Here is a 21,081-nt window from a genome sequence, read left to right as displayed (position 1 = left end):
ACATCTCTGCATTTACAAACAGTGTATACATTTTGTTCAAACCACTTTTTGTGGTTTGCCGCACACCACCTTTTTGGCAACAGAGCAGTAACAGACAAGTCTCTGCCCACCCCATTGCCTGCAGACTTGTGGTATTGCTTCCTCTGTCCTTAACCCAGAAGCTGTTTGTGTTTTAGTCAGGGAGGCATTTTTCTGGTCTCTTTTCTGGTGAAGCAAATCATTATCAGATTATCCTTAATGAAGGAGCTTCTGCCACCAGGCAGCTTTGACCCCCAGGAACTGATGTCTATTTCCAGCTTTGTTTGAAAAATATATGTATTTTTAAGAGTAAGGTTTTCTAAGACTCAGAGGTACTGCTCTGCCATTGCCATCTTTCAGATTCATAGACCTTGCATCATGAAATTTGCCCAAATACTGTGAGACTTAGGGGTTTGCTTTGAAGAGCACATGGTGACATCCGGTCTGCTTACCCATTCCTCACTCTTGCCTTCCCCTGTGCCTGCCAGTTCCCAGTCAGCATGGCACAAGTTTGTCCATCCCCCAAACATGTTGTATCAGGTGTTCGGGTCCGTGTATGAAATCTCTTTCTTGTGCAGGACCTGGCAGATGAAGTTGTGAAGAGTAGTGAAGTTTCTCAGTGCTCGCTAGTTCCAGCACAGTCAGAGCAGGTCTGGTCACCTGAAACTCTGGCAGATCTTCTTCACTATTTGTGAAGATACCAATAAAAGCAGAAACACAGAAATGAAAGAATCTCTGCTTTGACTGTACTGAAGGCATTTTGGGGAGTAACCAGGTAAGAGCTGGTCAGTTTTAATAACAGAAAGACTCCTGCCTAGGACTGAGATCCAGCACTTCTGGTCCTGGCCCTGCTCTGAACAAATCACTCTGCCTGTCCAAAGCTCCCTTACCATCCCAGCCATCTTTGCCTCCACCCTGTGATGGAAAGTGCTGTGTGGCAAACCACCCACAGGGAACCAAATTAAACTACCCCGAGGAAAGTGAATTACTGCATTTTCATTGGAGCACATGCACGACAAATACACCTGACCTCTGGGTTGGTCAAGGACTGTGTCTGGAGCTACCACCATCGAGCCACTGCCACCACCATCCGGTCCTGCTGTCTGTGTGCCTGGAGCAGATGTGCTCACAGCACGTCAGTGCACACCTCTCCCCACATCCTGCTGAGTGCTCTGAAGAGCTGGTTTCGTATCAGACACTGTAAGAGAAGGCACTGCATGCTGCAGGAGACCGGTGCGCATGGCAGCTTTGTGCCTCCTGGTAAGCTTCTGTCAGGGCAAAACTATTATCTCACATCATTGTTTTGCGGTGAAGACACAGGTCTGCTCCCTTCCTCGAAGAGTGCCAGGGGAGAGGATGATAGGGCTGTATGAGTAGCATCCCCGTGGCCCTGCCAGCACTGCTAAGAATGAATTAACTGTGTCTGGCTCCACGCCAGGATCTGGAGGTGGAGCTGGCTCTCTTACAAATTCTCCTGCTATTTGTAGCATCTCTCCAGTCCCTAGGGCTCAGGCTGCTGGCTGAGAAACCTGCTGGTATCGGTTTTGATTTGTTTCTAAGACATTTTTCAGCAGTGTGGTTGCACAAGAAGCTGAAACCTCCTGTTTCAAAACCCCAGCCAGAAAGACAGGTGCTGCCACTGCTGTTTACACAGCACCACCATGTTCGGAGCAGGGGGTCTCCAAGCTAGAAAGATAAACTCATCCTTCGCTTCCCAGGTCCCAGTTTCTAAAATGCTAAGCGAGGCTCCTGTTCAGGGTGCACTGGGTGGCACTGTTGCAGAGCTGAGTGCCGATGAGCAGAGCTCCCTGCAGAAGCAGTAGGCAAGCCAAGGTGTCCTGCTCTCCCACGTGGCCCTGACTGCCAGCAGAGTGGCTGGGACAGCATCTCGCTGTGCAAGGCTGGACCTGTGGCTTTCTGACCTGTTGTAGAAGTCTTTAGCACAGTTTCCTAATCTTCATTTGACAGGTTAACACTTTTCCTTTGATTTCTTCCCAAGGAAGACAAGGAGCTCAGGGGGACACAGCCTGCCCAAGACACTAAATCCCCACGTGGAGACCTTCGGGAGCAGGGTAAACACTACTGGGGTAGCAGAAGTAAAGCCCTGACCTGGGGCAGAGGAGAGCTGCCCGGGGTAACCTCCCATGCTGTCTTCAGGGCTGTTGCTGTGTATGAAAGCACTGCAATCTCTGACCTTTTTTGCCCAATAACACTTCTGTCTGTGGCACAGTTTCTCAGCTGTGGCTTCATGCAACAGCAGGCATGCAAAAAGTGCTTTTCAAATCCTGAACTTTTCCCTACTACCTATTTGATTTCATCCTAGGTGTCAAAGCAAAAGGTTACGGAGCAGTCAGTGCCAATACTCCATGAGTCAATCATATGCATCATCTGGTCAGAAACAGGAGTATCCATGAGCTTGGGCCCATGAGGCAGGGGAGAGCAGCTGCTTTGCTAACGCTCTGGCACCCCACTATCTATGAGGGATCTCCATAGCAACTTGCTGCTTCTTGCCTCTGCCCAAAATGAACCACTTCCTCTGCAGCTCTTGCCATTTGGAAGAGACTGCTGATTTCTCTTGACTTTTAGAGATGATCTTTATTCACTTTACCTTCAAAGAACTTCTGTCTTCTAAACTTTCCCTTTGGTGTTAGTGACGGTTTCACACTGGGGCTAACCCAGGAACCACTGGTCCCAAGAGGTCTGGGACACACACTGGGACTTGCCACTGTTTTGGGACTTGGTTTCTGGTCAAAATAGAACTCAAAGCTATCTGGAATATCCCCTCACAGCACTTACTTGGGAGACCCCAGGAGGCCCCTTCCTATGTTAAGCTGAACCAGAGCAAATATGACATGCAGACGACAACCTCTTAGTTCCTTGTGGTGTTGTAAAGACCCACACTGATCATAAAGGGAAAACAGAAACACCTTACAAAGGCTAAAAGGTGCACCATTGCTGTCTTCCAAAGCATCGTGAGAAACATGCAGAAAAAGGGAGGACACTGTCATGGCTGCAGCAGCTGACCCTGGGAGAAAAAAAGTCACAGGCACCTCCAGCATTGTAACTCCTCATAAGGTACCACAGCAGCAACGAGCATGGGCTTCCAGGGATTTCACTGAATTTCCTTCTATCTCCTCCATTCCCCAGCTTTGAAGGTTACTGTCAAATGGAATTAAGATTTCTTCCCTCTGCTACTCACCAGCAAGATGACAATCCACCCTCAGTGTCCGCATTAATGCAATAGTAAGTTGCAAAACAAGGGTCTGGCTGCCCCAGGGAATGGATTTCAGAACAAGGTTTTACTGGATACAGAGCAGCTGTTGGAAGCTTAAGATGGGAAAGGACCTGCTCAGTCATCATGGCTTTGCTCTGCTGGCTCAGAGTTCAGGTGACCATCTGCACCATACAGAAACACTTGATACTTGCTCTTTCTGTACCAGGATCTGCTCCTGTCACCCCAGACACCCACCCAGAGCTTCCCACCCAGGCAGAAACCAGATCAGGCACTGACAGCTCACCTGAGCTCTTCTCAGAGGCAGAGGAAGGGACTGGGGCTCACAGAGTGTGAAATCCTAACCCTGACTTGGCCATGAGGTCCTTGCGTGCCCTCAAGATACTTCTTGGCTTCCAAGTCTCCATTCTGTCTGTGAGAAGAGCTAATCCTCATTAGGGGGCAGCTGTAGCATTTGGATTAGTTATATGCAGAGTGCAGAGGCAATGAATAATGCACAGCACCACGGTGTCACTTGATGGAAATCATATAAGACAAACACTGATGATGTATGTGTTTGCAGAGAGGCGTCTCCCTAGCTGCCTTCCGCAGATGAAACATCACGCTGCCTATTCTGCTCCAAGCAGTTCTCACTGAGCCTCCACAGTCCCACTACCTGCCACCTCCTTAATTACTGAGTCCAATTAAATTCCAACTTCAGATTCAAAGGGGGTGGAAAAAACAATGTAGAAATGAGCACTGGAGACATAGACATGTGCTTTATAAATCTCAGTTTATATTTCTCTCTGTGCAAATCAGTGCTACTTAACATCACTCATTTCACAGTGCAGGAGGGCAGAAGTGATTACAATACTGATTAAGTTGCACTTCAGTGGGATCATTCACAGTCCAGGATCCCAGGCAATTTCCACGTGCTGATGATCTGGAATAGAAAAGATCTGCACAGGCCGCATTTTCAGTAGCTGTTACCTGTAATACAGGCTACCATCACAGCATCTCCAAGGGAGCCTGCTTTCCTCCTCAGGCATCACAGCATCCACGACTGCAATGCAGATTCCAAACATTTATCGCCAGTGGCACAGAAAGTTTATGGCACAGTTTCCAAGTCAGAGCTAGGAGAGACACATGAGGAAAGAGCAAACAATAAGCTCTTCTTGTAGTCACTTAATCTCCCATAGGAGAAAACAGAATGAAGTTCAGCAGTAGAAAGGAAAGCTGGTCCCTAGAGTAAGGCTCTAGCGTCCTAACCTGGCTAGCAGCACCCACAGCCCACCAGCTGCTCCACTAGTGGTCACCACTGGGGCAGAGGGACGGGGCTGAAGCCAGGCCAGCCCAGCACTTGGAAAAACAATTGAAATCTCTGCATATGACCAACATTCTTGGGAATACTGTGCACAAGTGGCTCATATCAGTTATCAGGAAGTTCTGAGGAAACAATCACGTGTGACATGAAAATCTCATTGTGTAATACTAATAAAAAAAGGGAACGTGTCACTTCAAGCACCCTTCCAGAGCTCACAGCCAGGCCACACCAACAGCACAGCGTCCCGTCACTGTTCCAAGTGCAGAGAGGATGAAACCAAAAGGCAAAAAAGCAAAAGCAGCTTCCTCACCAGCAAGAGGAAGCCTTACATGGGGCAGTGATGTGGATGAAGCACAGCTGGACAGTGGCTGTGCAACAGTTCAGGCACCGGTAGCTGATGTAGCAGCCAGAGAAGCCAAATTTGTTTGCTACATCAGATTCAAGCCTATCCTGCAAAGCTCATCAGTAACCGGTGGAGAGAGGCTGCAAGTCCCCGCACCCACAGGGACTGACTGAGGGATGGCTCAGACCTCACTCATTTTTAGAAGTGCTTTTCCCCATCCAGTCTGTCTGCAGTCACTGGCTCTGCCAGCTCCAGGCCACAGTGGGAGGGAAGAGCCCTTCTTTGCGGTGATCGGACCGCCCCAGGCTGGGTAATGAGGCTGCTCAGAGGCAGTGCTGCTGTTTTCCAGGAAAGAGCAGGCAGTCACAGCGCAGTAGAGTTTCCTAGCAGTATCACGAAAACAACTGATGGCTGTGACTGACCCATTTTGAATCCAATGGAAAACTGCTTTTGCTCCCATTTCAGTTTCTCCCTTTGAGACATCTCATAGCAACAGCTTTGCTCTGCTACTAGCAGCTTGTCCTTGTAAGGAAAAGCAAGAGCCCGTTAACAAGCCAAATTTATCACTGGTGGAAATCTGCTGACCTAATTACACTGACCACATATTTGACCCATTATGTTAGCTTTCCTGTGTCCTGCACAGTTAAAAGGAAAACACCTTTCAACTTTAATCAGGACAGCAAGGAATACAAAGAACAAGAATTAGGAAAACCAAAAACAAAACTCAAAAAGCTATGCTGTTCTCAGCATCCCACAACGTAAGACTTGAAGCCATAACCCAAAGTGAAAGCACACGTCTACAGGGGAGATGGAACAGCAACGGGCGCAGATAGCCCTGACTAAGCCAGTTCCAACCTCTGCGTATGTCTGAGCGCTGGAAGGATCCCCGAAGGATGGCCATTTACAGGGCAGCTCCCGGGATGTAAAGCCAGTCTGCAATGGCAGTGGGCAGGTGAGTCATGACTTGCAGCCTCAACCACCAGTAGGTCTCCATGGGATTGTAACGGTTCTTGGGGTGTGTGGAAGTGAGTGCATCGGTGATGTCATTCAAGACTAGAGACATATCCTTCAGGCCACTGTTTACAAAGGACTTCATCATCGCCACATGGTGAGTGAAATACTCCCTCCCATAGTCCTCCCGCACAGCATCGCTGGCTCCACTCCACAGTGCCTCAGCCTGCTTGTCGATGCCATCTGCCGTCAGGATGCCCGTTGCTGCCACGAAGTTGCTGGGCTCAATAAGGATGACTCTGACACCCCAGCGGTACATCTCCTGCCGGAGGCAGTCAGAGAAGGCTGCCACCCCAAACTTGGAAACGCAATAGCAGGAGCGAGACGGACTCGCCATCCGTCCCAACATGCTTGTGATATTCACCACACGGCCTATGGATAAAAGAGCAAGGAGAGATGCTGGGTTGCAGAAGAAGCAGCCAGAACATCCCTGCTTTGTGGGATGATGCTGATTTCTAAGATCTAAACATTGAAGAGGAGCCAAAACCTCCTGTCGAGAAGCCTTTCTCTCCTGGCACAAGCAAGACTAGCCCCTGCGCTGACGTCCTCTACAGATGGTACACATGCCTGCTTCTGTATTTAAAAGGATTTACACAGCGTACATTTCCCTCCTAATCTGCAAGTGGGGAAGTACCAAGAACTGAATCTAGCAGCTGTGAGCTCTCACATCAGTGTGCCTCACTCCTGCATCTAGCTAGAGAAGTGTTCAACCTCCCGGCTAGCTGTGTTATGAGCTGGAAAGCACACAACACACTGTGCTGCCATATAAGCGTTCTGGTTCTTTCTGGAAGCACAGCAGCTCACCTGCAGCCATTCTGCTTAAAACAGCTACATGCTTTTAGACCTGAGCTGGATGGCAAAGAACAAGTGGAGGTTTCTCTGAACCTTCAGCATGAGCAGCACAGCCTGCTCCCCCAGCTGGCTGGCCAGGAGTGCCTAGTGTGCTACATAACTGGGACAAACAGAGAGGAGACCTGACTGTTCCACTTGACTGGAGCATGGCTGATGTTGTGCCCATCTACAAGAAGCGTTGGAGGGAGGATCCAGGAAACTACAGGCCTGTCAATCTGACCTTAGTGCTGGGGAAAGTCATGGAACAGGTGATCTTGAGTGCTATCATGAAGCACACGCAAGAGAACTGGGTGACTAGGCACAGTCAACATGGGTTCATGAAAGGCAGGTCTTGCCAAACTAACCTGATCGCCTTCTATGACAAAGTGACCTGCCTACGGGACGAGGGAAAAGCTGTGGATGTAGCCTTCTTGGACTTCAGTAAAGCCTTTGACACAGCTTCTCATAGCATTCTGCTTAGGAAACTGTCTGCCTCTGGCCTGGACAGGCGCACACTCTCCTGGGTGGAAAACTGGTTGGATGGCCAGGCCCAAAGAGTTGTGGTAAATGGAGTTAACTCCAGCTGGAGGCCGGTTAGAAGTGGTGTCCCCCAGGGCTCAGTGCTGGGTCCAGTCCCATCTTTATCTGGTCTTTATCAATGACCTGGATAAGGTGATCAAATGTACCCTAAGTAAGTTTGTGGATGACACTAAGCTGGGTGGAAGTGTCGATCTGCTGGAGGGTAGGGAGGCTCTTCAAAGCGATCTGACCAGGCTGGACTGCTGGGCTGAGACCAATGGCATGAGGTTTAACAAGGCCAAATGCTGGGTCCTGCACTTGGGGCCCAACAACCCTATGCAGTGCTACAGACTAGGAGACGAGTGGCTAGAAAGCTGCCCAGAGGAGAAGGACTTGGGGGTCTTGGTGGACAGCCGACTGAACGTGAGCCAGCAGCATGCCAAGGTGGCTAAGAAGGCCAATGGCATCTTGGCTTGTATCAGAAATGGCATAGCCAGCAGGTCCAGGAAGGTTATTCTGCCCCTGTACTCGGCACTGGTGAGACTGCACCCGGAATACTGTGTTCAGTTCTGGGCCCCTCGCTACAAGAAGGATGTTGAAGCTCTAGAGCATGTCCAGAGAAGAGCAACGAAGCTGGTGAAGGGGCTGGAGAACAAGTCTTACGAGGAACAACTGGGGTTGTTTAGCCTTGAGAAGAGGAGGCTGAGAGGAGACCTCTTATTGCTCTCTACAACTACCTGAAAGGAGGTTGTAGAGAGGAGGGAGCTGGCCTCTTCTCCCAAGTGACAGGGGACAGGACAAGGGGGAATGGCCTCAAGCTGTGCCAGGGGAGGTTCAGGCTGGACATCAGAAAAAAAAATTTTCACCGAAAGGGTCACTGGGCACTGCCAGAGACTGCCCAGGGAGGTGGTTGAGACACCATCCCTGGAGGTATTTAAAAGATGGGTAGATGAGGTGCTCAGGGACATGGTTTAGTGGTTGATAGGAATGGTTGTACTCAATGATCCAAGAGGTCTTTTCCAACCTACTGATTCTATGATTCTATGAAAGAGCAGCTGTCCTACCCCCTACCAGCAGCCCATGCCTGCCTGACTGAGGGCTCTGGCAGCTTGTGTTAGATCACGCACTGCCTAGGGGCAGTGACAGCAGTGGCCACTCCTCTGTGGGTGGCTCTGCCCTTCCCAAAGATAAGATGTGTGCAGTTATGGTTTCAGATGCAACTACAAAGAGGCCCTTGAGATCTTGCCATCTATTTTTACAGAGAGGATTTTCACAGTCGTGGAGCGTGACACCCTTCCATAGCTTGAAATTTTAGCTGAGAAACAAGTGGCTCTACTGTCTCAATGCAGACCTAAGTGCAGCTTGGAGGGACTGTGAGAACCACCTGCTGACCTGATGGGCAAGTTACCTCTCATAGGGAGATGGGGTTTGTTTACTGGGTACTTACTTTCCGGAAACAGTGTCTGAGCAATCTTCTCTATATAACCCCTTTCTGTCCTTACAGAACACACAGCTGTGACAGCTTTCTCTCACACAGGCTAAATAAGGAAGCTCTTTGGAGTTCTACTTACATATATGTATTTTTTTAAAATATAAAATGAAGACTTTTGATAATACTGTTGTTTTGCAAGATAACTAAAATGGCTGTCAACCACTACCACTCTGCAATCATCTGTCAAGTGAGTAACATGAAGGGAGAAGATTCGGTTATCTAAACATAAGCCCTTGGTGGACTCTGGAGGCCAGAGTTACTTTGTCTGGCCTCCAGTCACTTTTCCTAAAGGTGTCTTGGAGTCCTGTGTCTTATCTGTCAGCACTGCACAAGGGTCTCCGATTCCTGGGATGTTTAAGATAGCACCTGCAGTGTAGGTGCCTGGACTGCCCCAAGAGGGGCTTGCACTACCAAACATGAAGCATTTTCAACCCTGCTGTCTAGCTTGCCTGCGTGCCTCAGACACCCTCCACAGGCTGCACAGGCACTCCTCAAAGCACACTCCAAGTAATGATTTTTAGCTACCTCTCTTTGCTGTGCTGTAAAAGCTCTCTTGAGTCTTGCCACATGACTCAGGCTGTACCTTTAGCTCTCCGAATGAGGGGTAGGAAAGCCTTCGTCACCCTCACGGTGCCCCACAGGTTGATCTCTGCCACATTCTTGTAGTTGTCTAAACTTGCAAATTCCACCTCTCCAAAGGTGGAGACGCCAGCATTGTTTACCAAGCCCCATAGACCTGCCAAGAAAAACATTGTTATGAGTGGAACAAGGAAGATTGTCACAGAGAAGTAACCTCCCTTGCTGTTCAAAGTAACCCAATCCCTTGACAAAGAACTGGGCTCTTCTGTAAAAAAAAGCTGTAGAGAAAAAGCAAGGAGGTGACAGACACTTTTGATATGCCAGAAGTGAAGCCAGTGGGGCTTGTTTAGTGCACCAGGGAAAGTGATGGGGTCGCACAAGCATTGCCTCTTGGGAATGCCTACTCTAAGTTCCTGGGGCTTTGCATGGCTGGATCTGGCTGACCCTCTTTTATGCCTTCTATTAGTCCCAGGTTTGTCTCCACTTAGTGACTTTGTCAAGGCTTTTGCCATTTGGAGGGGGCTGGACTTTCCTTCAATTGAAAAAAAAATGGAAAGAAATCAAATATCTTGGATTTCTATATCCCCTCCACAACTTTGGGGAGTGCACGGTACTGATCTGCAGGTTCATGGCCTGGTTAACAGCTCCTATATCTCAGCTGAGGTATTTGGTTTCCCTAAACCCTAACTATAGCAGGACATGGCAAACTTAAACCCAACCCTTAAAACTATTAGAATTTAAAAGTGAACATCTTTTGTGCATGCAGTCTGCACTTACCAAGAGCTTCTGCACTAGGCCCTTTACATGTCAAGGTGAAGGTCACTGAGGACTTGGCCCTTCAAAGTGATTACTGCAGGAGTCCCAGTGGCAAACACTTGTAGGACTGAGTCCGTACTTTGTGAATTTGTTGAAGCACATGGCTACAAACTGCAGGAGGAACAAACAGTAAAGCTGGAACAAGATAACCGAGCTGCTCCTCATTAAATGCCTTGCCACAGTTATTTTCCACTGTGCAAGCACCAAGTTGGAGTCTGGGCCCCTTTCTATTCCCTGGCCTTTCTTTTACCATCAAGAACGCACACAAGGCTAAGAAGGAATCTTCATGTCCAGGGAGCTCTGCTATTGCTATCAAAAGCATCCACGTCATGCCACCCTGTTGATAAAACTTATCAAGCATGCTTTCAAAAATGTGTGGGCTGTTTGCCCTGCCTCTGCTCCATAGCTTCCCTGCCCTGATGTATGAAGGTCTTTTAATAACTTCCAGCCTATATTTATCCATGGCCAGATAGTTGCATTGCACCAAAACCAGCCCTCTACACAAACTGCAGTATTCTACCATTGCCACATAAATAAAACTGAATTTACCCTCATAACCTTAACCCTGCATTTAAAGACACTGGCATGCCCTTGCCAGACTCCCCCTCTACTCTCACACCAGCCCTAGGTACCCTACCCTGTTTCCAGCTGAGTTTGTTTTCCCTGACAGCTGCTGCCCAGCTGTGTACAGCAGATCAGTAAAGGTCAAGTCCTACCTGGTGAAAACAGTGCAGTAACCATTCCCTTACAGTCTGCCCAGAATGTATTGCCTATTTGCCTGGCACAGCTGCCACCATTCCTGCAAATCCCAGCTCTCACATGGTGATCCCAGCACCCCTTTTGCCCTGCATGTTAGTGTCCGACAGAGTGAATATTGCTCCAGTTCACTGACCTACAGCTCTATCCTCCTCCAGAGCAACCCTTTCCCAATGCCCACAGGGCCACAACAGTCCCAGGGGCTGTATGGAATAACAACTAAGTCATGGCCTGCAGCAAAAGCAAAAAAAACCCCATCTTGCTCACCTAACCTTACTTTTGTTTTCCTTAATTCAAGTTTCTAAATGCTGCAGTCAGGTTCTAATCCTGCTCTGCCCAAGATCCTCTGTCTGTTGCTACTGCACCTACTGAGGCTGCCAGCTTTAACTTCAAAATTCTCACTCATCTAGCAGCCAGCACAGTATTGTAGCCTGCATGGGGTCTCCTGCACTGCTGCAAAGCAGGCTTTAATCACTAGCAGGAGGACCACGACATCTGATGATCTATTTTCACCAGTAACAAATCTATGCAGAGCAAATTTGGCAGGAATTTACCAAAGACTACAAACCGTCCGTCCAAAACAGACATCTGTAGAGTATTCCCGATTCTAAATTTCTCTACAATTTCCAGTTTCTTGGGTTATGAGGTTAGAGTCAGGGACGTTCATGCAAATATTATTTACAATAGATCACTCTTGGAACACTGTTGTTCACTGATCAGGTCATGTTATGTACAGAACAAAGTGCTGATAGGTACCCAGTCACAAGGCTGCTTGCTGGACAGTGACATATTTACTGAGCACAGCCTTATCACTATTACTTCTTTAGAGTCAACAATACAGTGGGAACTGCGTAACATTGAAAACAAACAGGGGCACTCTTATCTAAACGAGTTTAGCCTTGTGTACACAGCACAGTGAGAAGACGTATAAATGTATAGCACAAGTACTGCTCTGCATTAGCTCCTCCGGGACCACAGTTGGTGTGCAACAAGCATCTCTCTGCAAGGCACCTCAGCCTCACTGGTCCCTACATTCCAGCACTTTTTATTGAGCACTATTTATTGGCAAGCCCCAAATCTCAGATACATTAATGCGTCTCAAAAGGAGCTTTTGCTGCTTTATCCACTGTGCTGCAGCAAAGAGATACAGGATAAGGCTCTGAAGAGGACGAACCAGTCCAACTTGCTCATGAAGGATGCAAGACTTCTCTGTCCCTGCTACATACAAGGCTTTGCAAACACTGCTGCATTTACAGAAGCAACAGAGCTGCTCTCTTACAAGCTTTCACTCAGCAGGAAATGGCTCTGTGCCACCACTGATGTTGCTAGGCTCTTCAGGAAAAGCTTTGAGAAGCTGCAAAATGTGTGATGAGGGCTGGGTGAATGTGTAGGAAGAAAAATCATGCAGAAAGAACATGTGTGGGAACAGGGCTTGTACGTCACTCACTTACATTTCACATGGTTGTTTGAGAAGAAGGGTGTGCTCACATAATTTGCATGAAGATTAGAGCTGCTGTCATTTACTAGCTTTGTACGTGCTGTGAACAACAGGCCCATGGCAGTCTCATCCACACTTCAAGAAGCGCAACCACCCTCTAGCCATATAACCCACAAGTCCTGGACCCACAGATGTGAAACCTATGCATCTTCATTGGGGCCTACAGCTGCCATCCAGCTTGCTACTTGCACTGAGGCTGCAGAGACACCCGTGCAGGGCAAGAAGCCTCATGACCTCACCATGTGTGAAGAGATGAGGTGGTGCCAGACCAGGCTCTGGCAGTAAGTCAACATCCCATTGCCACTCACACCAGGCGCTGCCTGACACTCCATCCTGGAGCCAAGCCTTGAAGCGATGCAATCAGCCATTCCCTCCCCCACGTACCTCTGCTCCACTCAATCCCAGAGGTCAGTTCAAGAGTCGACAGGAAGCACGTTGGCACCAGCAGCATCTTGAGCTGCTCGTACTCCCATACAACAAGCACTCGCCTACCTTCCCCGTCTCATGCACTTTTCCAAGAAGAAAGGAAGCATGCAGAAGGGACTCCTACCTTCCTTCACATGCTCCTAGGGCCTGTTGAGTTGGACTCATACTTTAGTGGTGTATGGATCAAGGTGGTCTATGCTGAGCCCATCCTGGATATTGTCTCACATCACCTTTGAGATGCTGCATGGCAAACTGAAAACATGGATTGACATGGCTAGTCAATAATCTAGGTTTCGAGGGAGGTCGATTTTGTGCTCCAGTTCAGCACTCAGTTACACAAACAAGTAGTACCAGCACAGCACAGGGAATGGCAGTAAGCAGCCAAGGCCTGTCGCCTCTTCGCTAGCAGGGCCACAACAGCAAGGGCTGTGGGAGCCAGGGTGCAGCAGAAGCACCAGGAGGGGATCAGGCTCTGCCCATCCTAAGCCCTTCACAGACATTCAAGGGCAGAGTGGGCTTGCCTCGTCACTTATTACAGGGTGCAGGGTTAAGTCTCACCCTCTAGCCAGTCCTGGTCTCTTCCCAAGTGGATGTGACATCAATGGCAATACAGTTCTCACTGGCCCAGGCAGAGTGCTGCCTGACTGCCAGCCACACACTGTAACAGGCCTCCAGGCTCGTTAACCCTACTTTGGAGATGCAGAGAGGGAACGACCTGGCCAGCACACGCCCTGCTCTGTAGGAAGGAAACAGCAAAGTAACAGCTGTGCTGGAAATATAAAGATCCCCACGAACCTTCTTCTGGCTCCTTCAGGGTCCTCTTCACAAAATCCACAGCCTGAGCTACCTCCTCGTCACTGCATACATCCACCTGCAGCACTTGCATGCGATCCGACTTCATGTTCTTCAGCTCCCTGGCTCCATCTCCATTCTTGTCCTGCTCAGCAGAAAAGAAAGATGTTCCATTAAGGCAGACAAGGAACAGTAATGCAGCTTGGGGCCAGCCACGTTCACATGGACAGGACATGTAAACTACTGAAATTGCAGACAGAAGTGTAAATTTGCACAAATAGACACATAAGCCACAAAAACCAACAGCACACCAACCCCCCAGCACAGCCCCTCTATCTGCTTCAGTGACCCCCTGCTCTGAAAGGCCACAAAGCCTGTGCTGTTAGCTCCTCCCAGGAAGGGTTTCATGTCCCCACCGCAGTCAAATACTGTGCCAGTCTGGGATAAGCCTGGCTGACTCCCTGGTTCCTCAGTCTCTACGTTCTGCAAGAACATAGCAAACGCTTGTACACAAATCAGAGTCAGATTTTCTAGGCTTAAAAGCAAACAGCTAATTAGGCACTGTACTCATCTAATTCCAATATATTGCCTGGCTTCTAATGAAACAGTATTGCCAGACTACTCAGAAAACAAGACAGCAGGGATACCTTTGGCTTGCCTGACAGCAAATGACATGATGCTACAGGATACAGCAGGAAACATTTACAGCTAAACTTACAGAATAATAATATTTTGCTCTAACTACACAGAACAGGATGCATAGGAATATGTGCACAGTGGAGATCTGCCACACAACAAAAAAATTACAGACATAAGGCATGAAAGGAGGAGATACTGGCTGAGGAAGCAAGAAAAACTCTTTTCTTTCACACTACAGGTAATAAGAATGCGATGGCTTTGCTTTTCTTTCTGTCCTTTTCCTCCACCTCCCTCCACCCTGCTGCTTTCATTAGAGATTCTATTACTGCTGTGGTAGGGGCTTTTGTTTAGTCAAACCTTAACAGAGTTCAAAATCAAAATTTTACCTGGTCACTCCCAGACAGGATTGCTGCCTAAGCCTTAAGCCTTGTTCAGGTGCTATACAACAAATACGAGGCAATAGAGCACAGATGAGCCATGCCGTTCCACAGCAGGCTCGAGATTTAATACTCCCTGAATCACAGGCTCTGCCTTGCTTGGGAGGAAGAAGTAATGAATTGGTGAGTCATCATGCCAGGCTGCCACTCTTTCTTTACCACCTGATATCAACTCCCACAGTACAAGGGCAAACAAGGCGAGTAACCCGCCCACAGTCACCTGTTCATCTGCTTCTGCAGCCAGGCTGGTGTAAAAACCGTGGAACCACTTATTTTTTTCTATACATATCTCAGGCTATTTAATGCATACAGTACACAACATCCCACCTCTACCTTCAGCCCAGTGAACAACAATGTGTAATGAAGGAAAAGACCCAAAATACCCATTCAGCCTTTGAGCAAGACAAAGCAGCTCTCTTAAAAATCAGTACATAATTACATTGGGGTTATGACAATAGTAGGAAAGAGTTTCTGGCCCTGTGACTGCATAGTATTTAAAAATTGACTTATTTCCAGGAATCACCAAACCAGAAAATAAAGATTTGAAGCTTTCTAATGCACATCAAACACAGTGACATGCTGTGTCTAGTCTTCTTACCTAGCCACAAAAAGAATCTCTAAAGGTGGTATTATAGGTAGTTAATAACATAGTCACCAAAGTAGTATAGCCCCTTTGAAATGGGTGAGGGTTGTGTGATGCCGCACTCTCGGTTTCTGGAAGATGCTCCTGCATCCCACCGAGTTATACAAAGCAACTTTTAGCTACTTAACAGTGAATAACATGGAGCTAATTCACCTTGTAAAGAGGTATACCTATATAGAAATCAAAACCTAACTATATCTCTACTCAAGTACCAGCTGTAATTTCAGATCATTGAAAATGTCTTTCCCTATGTGTTTTTAATCTTTTGTAATGCTTATAAACCAAACAAGAAATATTTCCACTGTTTTTTGAGAAACAAAGTCATAGGCCAGCAAGTTAGAAGTCCAGTAAGAATGGTTTGTATTATTCATATTGAAATGAATTTTCCCCCATCAGAAATGCAACTCAACCTGCAAAGTTACCTTCCCAGCTACAATTTACTCACTGTTGACAAAACATATTGATTTTGGAAGACTGACTTCAACATGCAATATCAATTGGAACCACTTTTCACAGTTGTAGACATCACCTCAGCCACTATTAAAATAAATTGCTTAACTCTTATGTCCAGAAAACATCTTCACAAATAAAGAAGCCATATATTTTCGTTGTGGCCTTCAGAGGCTGGAAGCATATTCCCCGTTCAGATACTCAATGGTACTTCCTCTTTGTTTTTTAAACAGAGGATTTTCTAGCTGGAATGACACCTGGAGCAGTTCCTGTAGAAGCAGCCAGGCTGTTCTCTCTGGGATGGCCCTTGTGGCCTTGGGAGGCAGCAGCAGAAGCCATATCGCACCGCAAGCAAAACAGGATCCCTGGGTTGATTCTGGCAGTGCTGGCCCAATTGTTCCTACAAAATCTCTCTCCCCCTCCTTTTGCCGTCAATTTTTAGTCTGATTTTTCTCCTCTCAAAGAACCTCCCAGTTTTCCCTTTCCAGTTTCATCAGTGTTGAAAGCTGCCCTGCTCCAGCCCAGCCTGCTACCCAAGTACTCTCCAGAGAGGCCTCCAGTGAGACTCTCCGCATTTCCTCCCAGCTATCTCATTTCCCCCAGTTATCCTGCCCTTGCAGTCTTGTGTGGTTCTGGTGGCTGACCCCACCCTCCTCCTAACACGGGCTGCTCCTGGGCAGGGAGCTCAACAGCCACGCAAGCCCTTCCCACTCAGCCGAAGAGCCTCGCTCCAGTTTTTGGCTGCCTTGCTTCTCCTTGCTTGCTCCTCTCCTCTGTTCTGGTTTGGATCCTGATACAGCTGGTGTCTAGGCACAGGCAGGTCACACTGGGGCTTGCTAGCAGAGAACCCATCTGTAACAGACCCAGCCACAGTCTTTTCTCAGGGAAGTCTGCGAGATTCAGGATTAGATGCTGTCAAACACTTGGGCACCCGCAGCGAGATGTCGGAGGGAATTAGGAAGCCACAAACACAATGTTCAACACCCATGGATCCGGCTGACTCACTTCATCTGCGTCAGTTCCCCCGCTGTCCCACTGCTGCCTATCCACCTGCTCCCTTTCTGTGTTTCCTAGGCAGAACACCTCGTATTTGTCATTACAGGTTTCCAACTAATTGATTTCAGACTTTATTTGATCTATCAGGACCACTTTGAACCCTAATCCCCAAAGGGTCTAAAATCCCCCCTGCTTTATGCCATGCACATTTCTTTCCAAGGGAACTCTATTCCAGGGAGCATTTCCAAGAAAACTTCCCTGGGGCTGAACAGCAGTCATAGGCTTAGAGCGTACGTTGGCTCATGAGACTATCATAAGGGACTGTGTGAAAACCATTACCCAGGACACATTCATTCCTTCCCCTTTAACCACTCTGCTGCTTTGCCAGAATTAAATTCGATGGACAAGGCACAGGCTGTTCCTGGTAAACTTCCACAGGTAGTGTGTATCACACTATGATCTGGACATTTGTACAACTGACTGATCAGTGGTTGCAACCAGCTGCCTGGATGATAATTTTAGAGGTCGGTCTCCTTTTCCTTTCCTTTGGGAAGGAAAGCATATCTACCCTCTTCCAGCCTTCTGGAAATCTTCTGGCCTCCAGGTGCTCCTGCAAATATCACCCATGGAGTAGAAATCACAATGGCTCATCCTTTAAATGCTCTTCAGTACATTTTGACAGGCCTGGTGAACTTCAGCACAACCATGTACGTAAACATTCCCTGTTCTTTGCCTTTTCTTGCCTGCAGTCCTCATGAAAACTGCTGGCAGCAGGCATCTGAAAACAATTTAACTTTTTTTCAGTAAGATCAAAGACAATGATTATTTCAACTTTTTCTGTACTTTCTACTTTTCAGGTTATTTTGTAATCAATTTCTGTTTGTTTTTCTATCTTAATCCTAATATATTAACATATTAATCCCTTCTGCACTTGATGCTCTCCAATTCTACCTCAGCCTGCTTGCAGTATTCTTGTTGTTCCTGTAGTTTTGTTTCTGACTGTCTTATCATTTAAAAGCCCCTGATGCAACTGACTGTATTGTCTTGTATTTAATGCAAGAGCTTTCTGTGGTGGCTAGTACTTCGGAGATCCTTTAATTCTCAGTATAAAAGCATGCAAGTAAGTGATGATGGCATAACCAAGCGTGAACTAATAGCCTGGCATCTGCTCTACAACAACTGCCCCTATACCTGCTCTGACTCCGCAGTGAACCTACAGAAGCTCAACGTCCTCTCATGACAGGGTAAGTTTCCTTGCAGTTGCCATGAGCCATTATGTGCACACTGCCTGTTGCCATGGGGCAGCTGCATCCGCAGCCACACTGCATGTGCCCTCCTTCACCTACCAGCAAGTCACTCATATGCTCACACTTTGTTCTTCACAAGTGATCTGACCCAACAGCTCCCTGCCTTCACTGATGTTTCCTGCTTCTTTTGGTCATCTTCCTCTGCAGCCATTGTATACTTCCTTTTCTCAGAGCAGTCAGCTCTAGATTTACAACCATTTTCATCCCAAGGGCATTCTACCATTAGATTTTCAGTAAGCTCTTGCTCATCGAATTTTAAATTCCCAGCCTATTACGTTCTTTCACCAACACAAGACTGTTCCACGAGGATGCTGGCTGTCCCAAGAACCATAAAAAGCTGTATTACTTCTGCAACAGCTACCCAGATAACTGTGTTACCACTAGATCCTGACCTTCAGACACACCTAACGGCAGACAAAAGAACACTAACAATCCAGGGGAAAAAGAACAAACTACCCACAAGTGAAATCCTAGGGCAGCGAGTCCAGATCTGAAAATTTATTAACACACGGAACAAGAAAAACCACATTCTTCCACTCTCTGCCCATTCAGGGTCAAACACTCAGTCAATGTCCTGAAAGTCACCTGCAGATCAACTGTGATTACTGATGCATTTTCCACTTCCACACAGAATAAGAGTATTGAACCACAGAAGTTTTGGCTCCAAGTAAGAAGTTGCCAGGCCAGAGGGGAGGCTGAGAGCTGCCCAGCCATTCTGGGACAGGTAATAATCTGTTATCAAGGAGTACGTTTGCTTTTTAATCAATAAAACAAGCAAGCAGGGCTCACTTCGGGAGCATTTCTTTTGTTTACGAGACTTCAAACAGAGCCTGGCCCTCTCTGCTCCGCACTAGTGTGCTACCTTCTGAACAGCCCTCTCAGACCACTCTATCTCCTCCTCCTTTCTGTTCCCTTCACCGGCTGCTCTGCAAAGTGAGTACCCAATTTGCTATCACCACAGAGACAGGCATCCCAAAGCAGCACATGACATGATTACTGAAGGATTCACAGAGCCTCCACATGGAAAATTGCCACTATTTGGAAATTTCCAACAGGACTCTCTTGTTCTCAAGTTACACAATATATCAGCTGATAATAACTTTCCGTTCTGGTGCAGTGGAAGAACGTAACCTCCACTGAGATCACATAGGCAATGAGGGCCATCTTTTTTTTGCTCGTTCTCACCTTCCACGCTACTCGTGGTACTCCCTTCCTGGGCACCTGTGCTGGAACAGCCATCTTCAAATGGTGAAACAAGTGTGTATGAACTGATTTTGAACCATTCAGCTTGGAAATTACATGAGTCTCGACTATCAAAATAGCAAAAAAAAAAATAGTAAGGGTAAAACCCCTGCTGAAAATGAAGTTGAGCTGGTCTCGTTTATAAAGAGGATTACACAACATAGGGGCCTGGGAGATGGGTCTGCAACCCCTTCTGGTTCAATGTCCTCAAACTCATCTCTTACAACAAGTAATCAGACAAACACAGGTAGCAGAGGGCGAGACCTATGGATATCAGAAATGTACAGTAAATTTCTTTATTCAGCTATCTAGAAACTAAACTGCTTTCTGTAGAAGCACAGTTAGAAAACACTTTGGAAACAGAGCCTGAACAAGATAGGTGAGGCAGCTTGGAGTGAGTTTGATGAGAGTGCCCCCAAAGGAAAGTGGCAGAAGGAAAGACAACAACAGAGACGCCAGGGAAGACAGAAAGCCAATGTGCCATCTTGGATTATCAGATTTACTGAGTGTGTTGAGGTATCACTGAGAGGCTCCCAGCAGTGGACAGCATCCTACTGTGCAAGCTACTGCACAGACATGCAGTTGACAAAACAGCTCCTGCTCTAAGGAGCTCGGAATTACAGGAATGACAAGATGACACAGGCAGATGAAGCAATGGAAGATGTCACGATCTCTGTCTGCTGCACCTCCCTCATGTCTTGGAATAGGGTAAATGGAAGCTGCAGATGAAAAGAGTATCATTTGAGAAGCATTTTTTCCAATCAGAGAAGAATTTTGATCAATATTACTACTCACCGCTAGCAAGCATCCAGCAAAAACAGTAAATCCCTTTGTGTGAAGCTGCTTTGCCAAGGCATGTCCAAAACCTTTGTCACAGCCTGTTATTAGCACTGCCTTCCCTTCAGCCTGTGTGGGGGAAAAACAGTAATATGATATCACCAGATATTGCAATGCTGCAGACACCATCACTACCAAGTAACACACCACGGGAGCAGCTTGCAGCCCTGCAGCCAGGGCTAGTGTTCAGGAGGTAAAATTCCAGCTGCAAGTCACAGGAGGCTGGTTCTGATCTACACACTAACCTAACCACAGTCTAAACCCAGCAATTTCAGCAAAGCCTCTGCTGGGTTAGCCAGTGTAAACAAGATTCTTCAACTGTTGGGACAATCGGCTCACAACTAGGGTAAAACCCTAAATTTATTCAATTGTTGGCTTGTAACAAGTTGTGCCGCCTTGATACCCAAGCTATAACAGTAGCTCTTTCTTTCAAGTATCAGTGGCCAAAGCAGAACAGAAACATTTCAAAAGAAGATGGTGATCTACCAGCTCATTGGCATTTTAAGAAAGAGCAGCACAGAAAACATCCAAATGATAATATGTCACCTGCTTTAGTCATACAGCAGCAATTTTGACTGCAGAGTGACTCCAATGCCCGTTTCCTACCTACTCCCACTCTATGCAGTATTTTCCATGCTATATTTTAGCATGCAGGAACGTGACTACTGGTTAGGGTTTCCTTCTGAAACACTGCAATCTTAGCAGGAACAACTTATCAAATCCTACATTATTATTACCTTTTGACTGATGGATAAATTGAGAGAAGATATGATACTTCATATGGTATGACACAACAGGCTTGTGATAGATCTGAAAACAGAATCCCAAATCCTGAAGAGAAGCCTCTACTGAAACACTACACCTTCACTCTCTTTCTTTGCTTGAAAACCATCTCTCCCCCCTCTCCTCAACAC

At 47.2% G+C, this 21,081-nt stretch overlaps 2 protein-coding genes across 3 annotated transcripts in view; both read right to left on the bottom strand.

The window, feature by feature from the left end:
• The window catches only part of APOD (apolipoprotein D), a 28,229-nt gene extending 14,473 nt beyond the window's left edge, over positions 1-13,756 (bottom strand). Inside the window, exon 1 of the mRNA XM_054074914.1 lies at positions 13,620-13,756. The gene's annotated coding sequence lies outside the window, so the exon portion shown is untranslated. The remainder of the gene's footprint in view (positions 1-13,619) is intronic.
• LOC104063450 (D-beta-hydroxybutyrate dehydrogenase, mitochondrial) overlaps positions 3,991-21,081 on the bottom strand; it is a 21,014-nt gene continuing 3,923 nt past the window's right edge. The window contains exons 2-5 of one of the 2 annotated variants that reach the window (XM_009565626.2): positions 20,126-20,236; positions 13,620-13,761; positions 9,333-9,485; positions 3,991-6,279 (exon numbers count right to left, since the gene is read on the bottom strand). In XM_009565626.2, coding sequence (XP_009563921.2) covers positions 5,798-6,279; positions 9,333-9,485; positions 13,620-13,761; positions 20,126-20,236 — 888 coding nt within the window. In that variant the 3' untranslated portion in view covers positions 3,991-5,797. The remainder of the gene's footprint in view (positions 6,280-9,332; positions 9,486-13,619; positions 13,762-20,125; positions 20,237-21,081) is intronic. The other variant, XM_054074911.1, reaches the window with a different exon arrangement.

This window comes from Cuculus canorus, chromosome 9 (assembly GCF_017976375.1).
Source record: "Cuculus canorus isolate bCucCan1 chromosome 9, bCucCan1.pri, whole genome shotgun sequence".
Taxonomy (NCBI): domain Eukaryota; kingdom Metazoa; phylum Chordata; class Aves; order Cuculiformes; family Cuculidae; genus Cuculus; species Cuculus canorus.
This window is presented reverse-complemented; position numbering and strand designations above follow the sequence as displayed.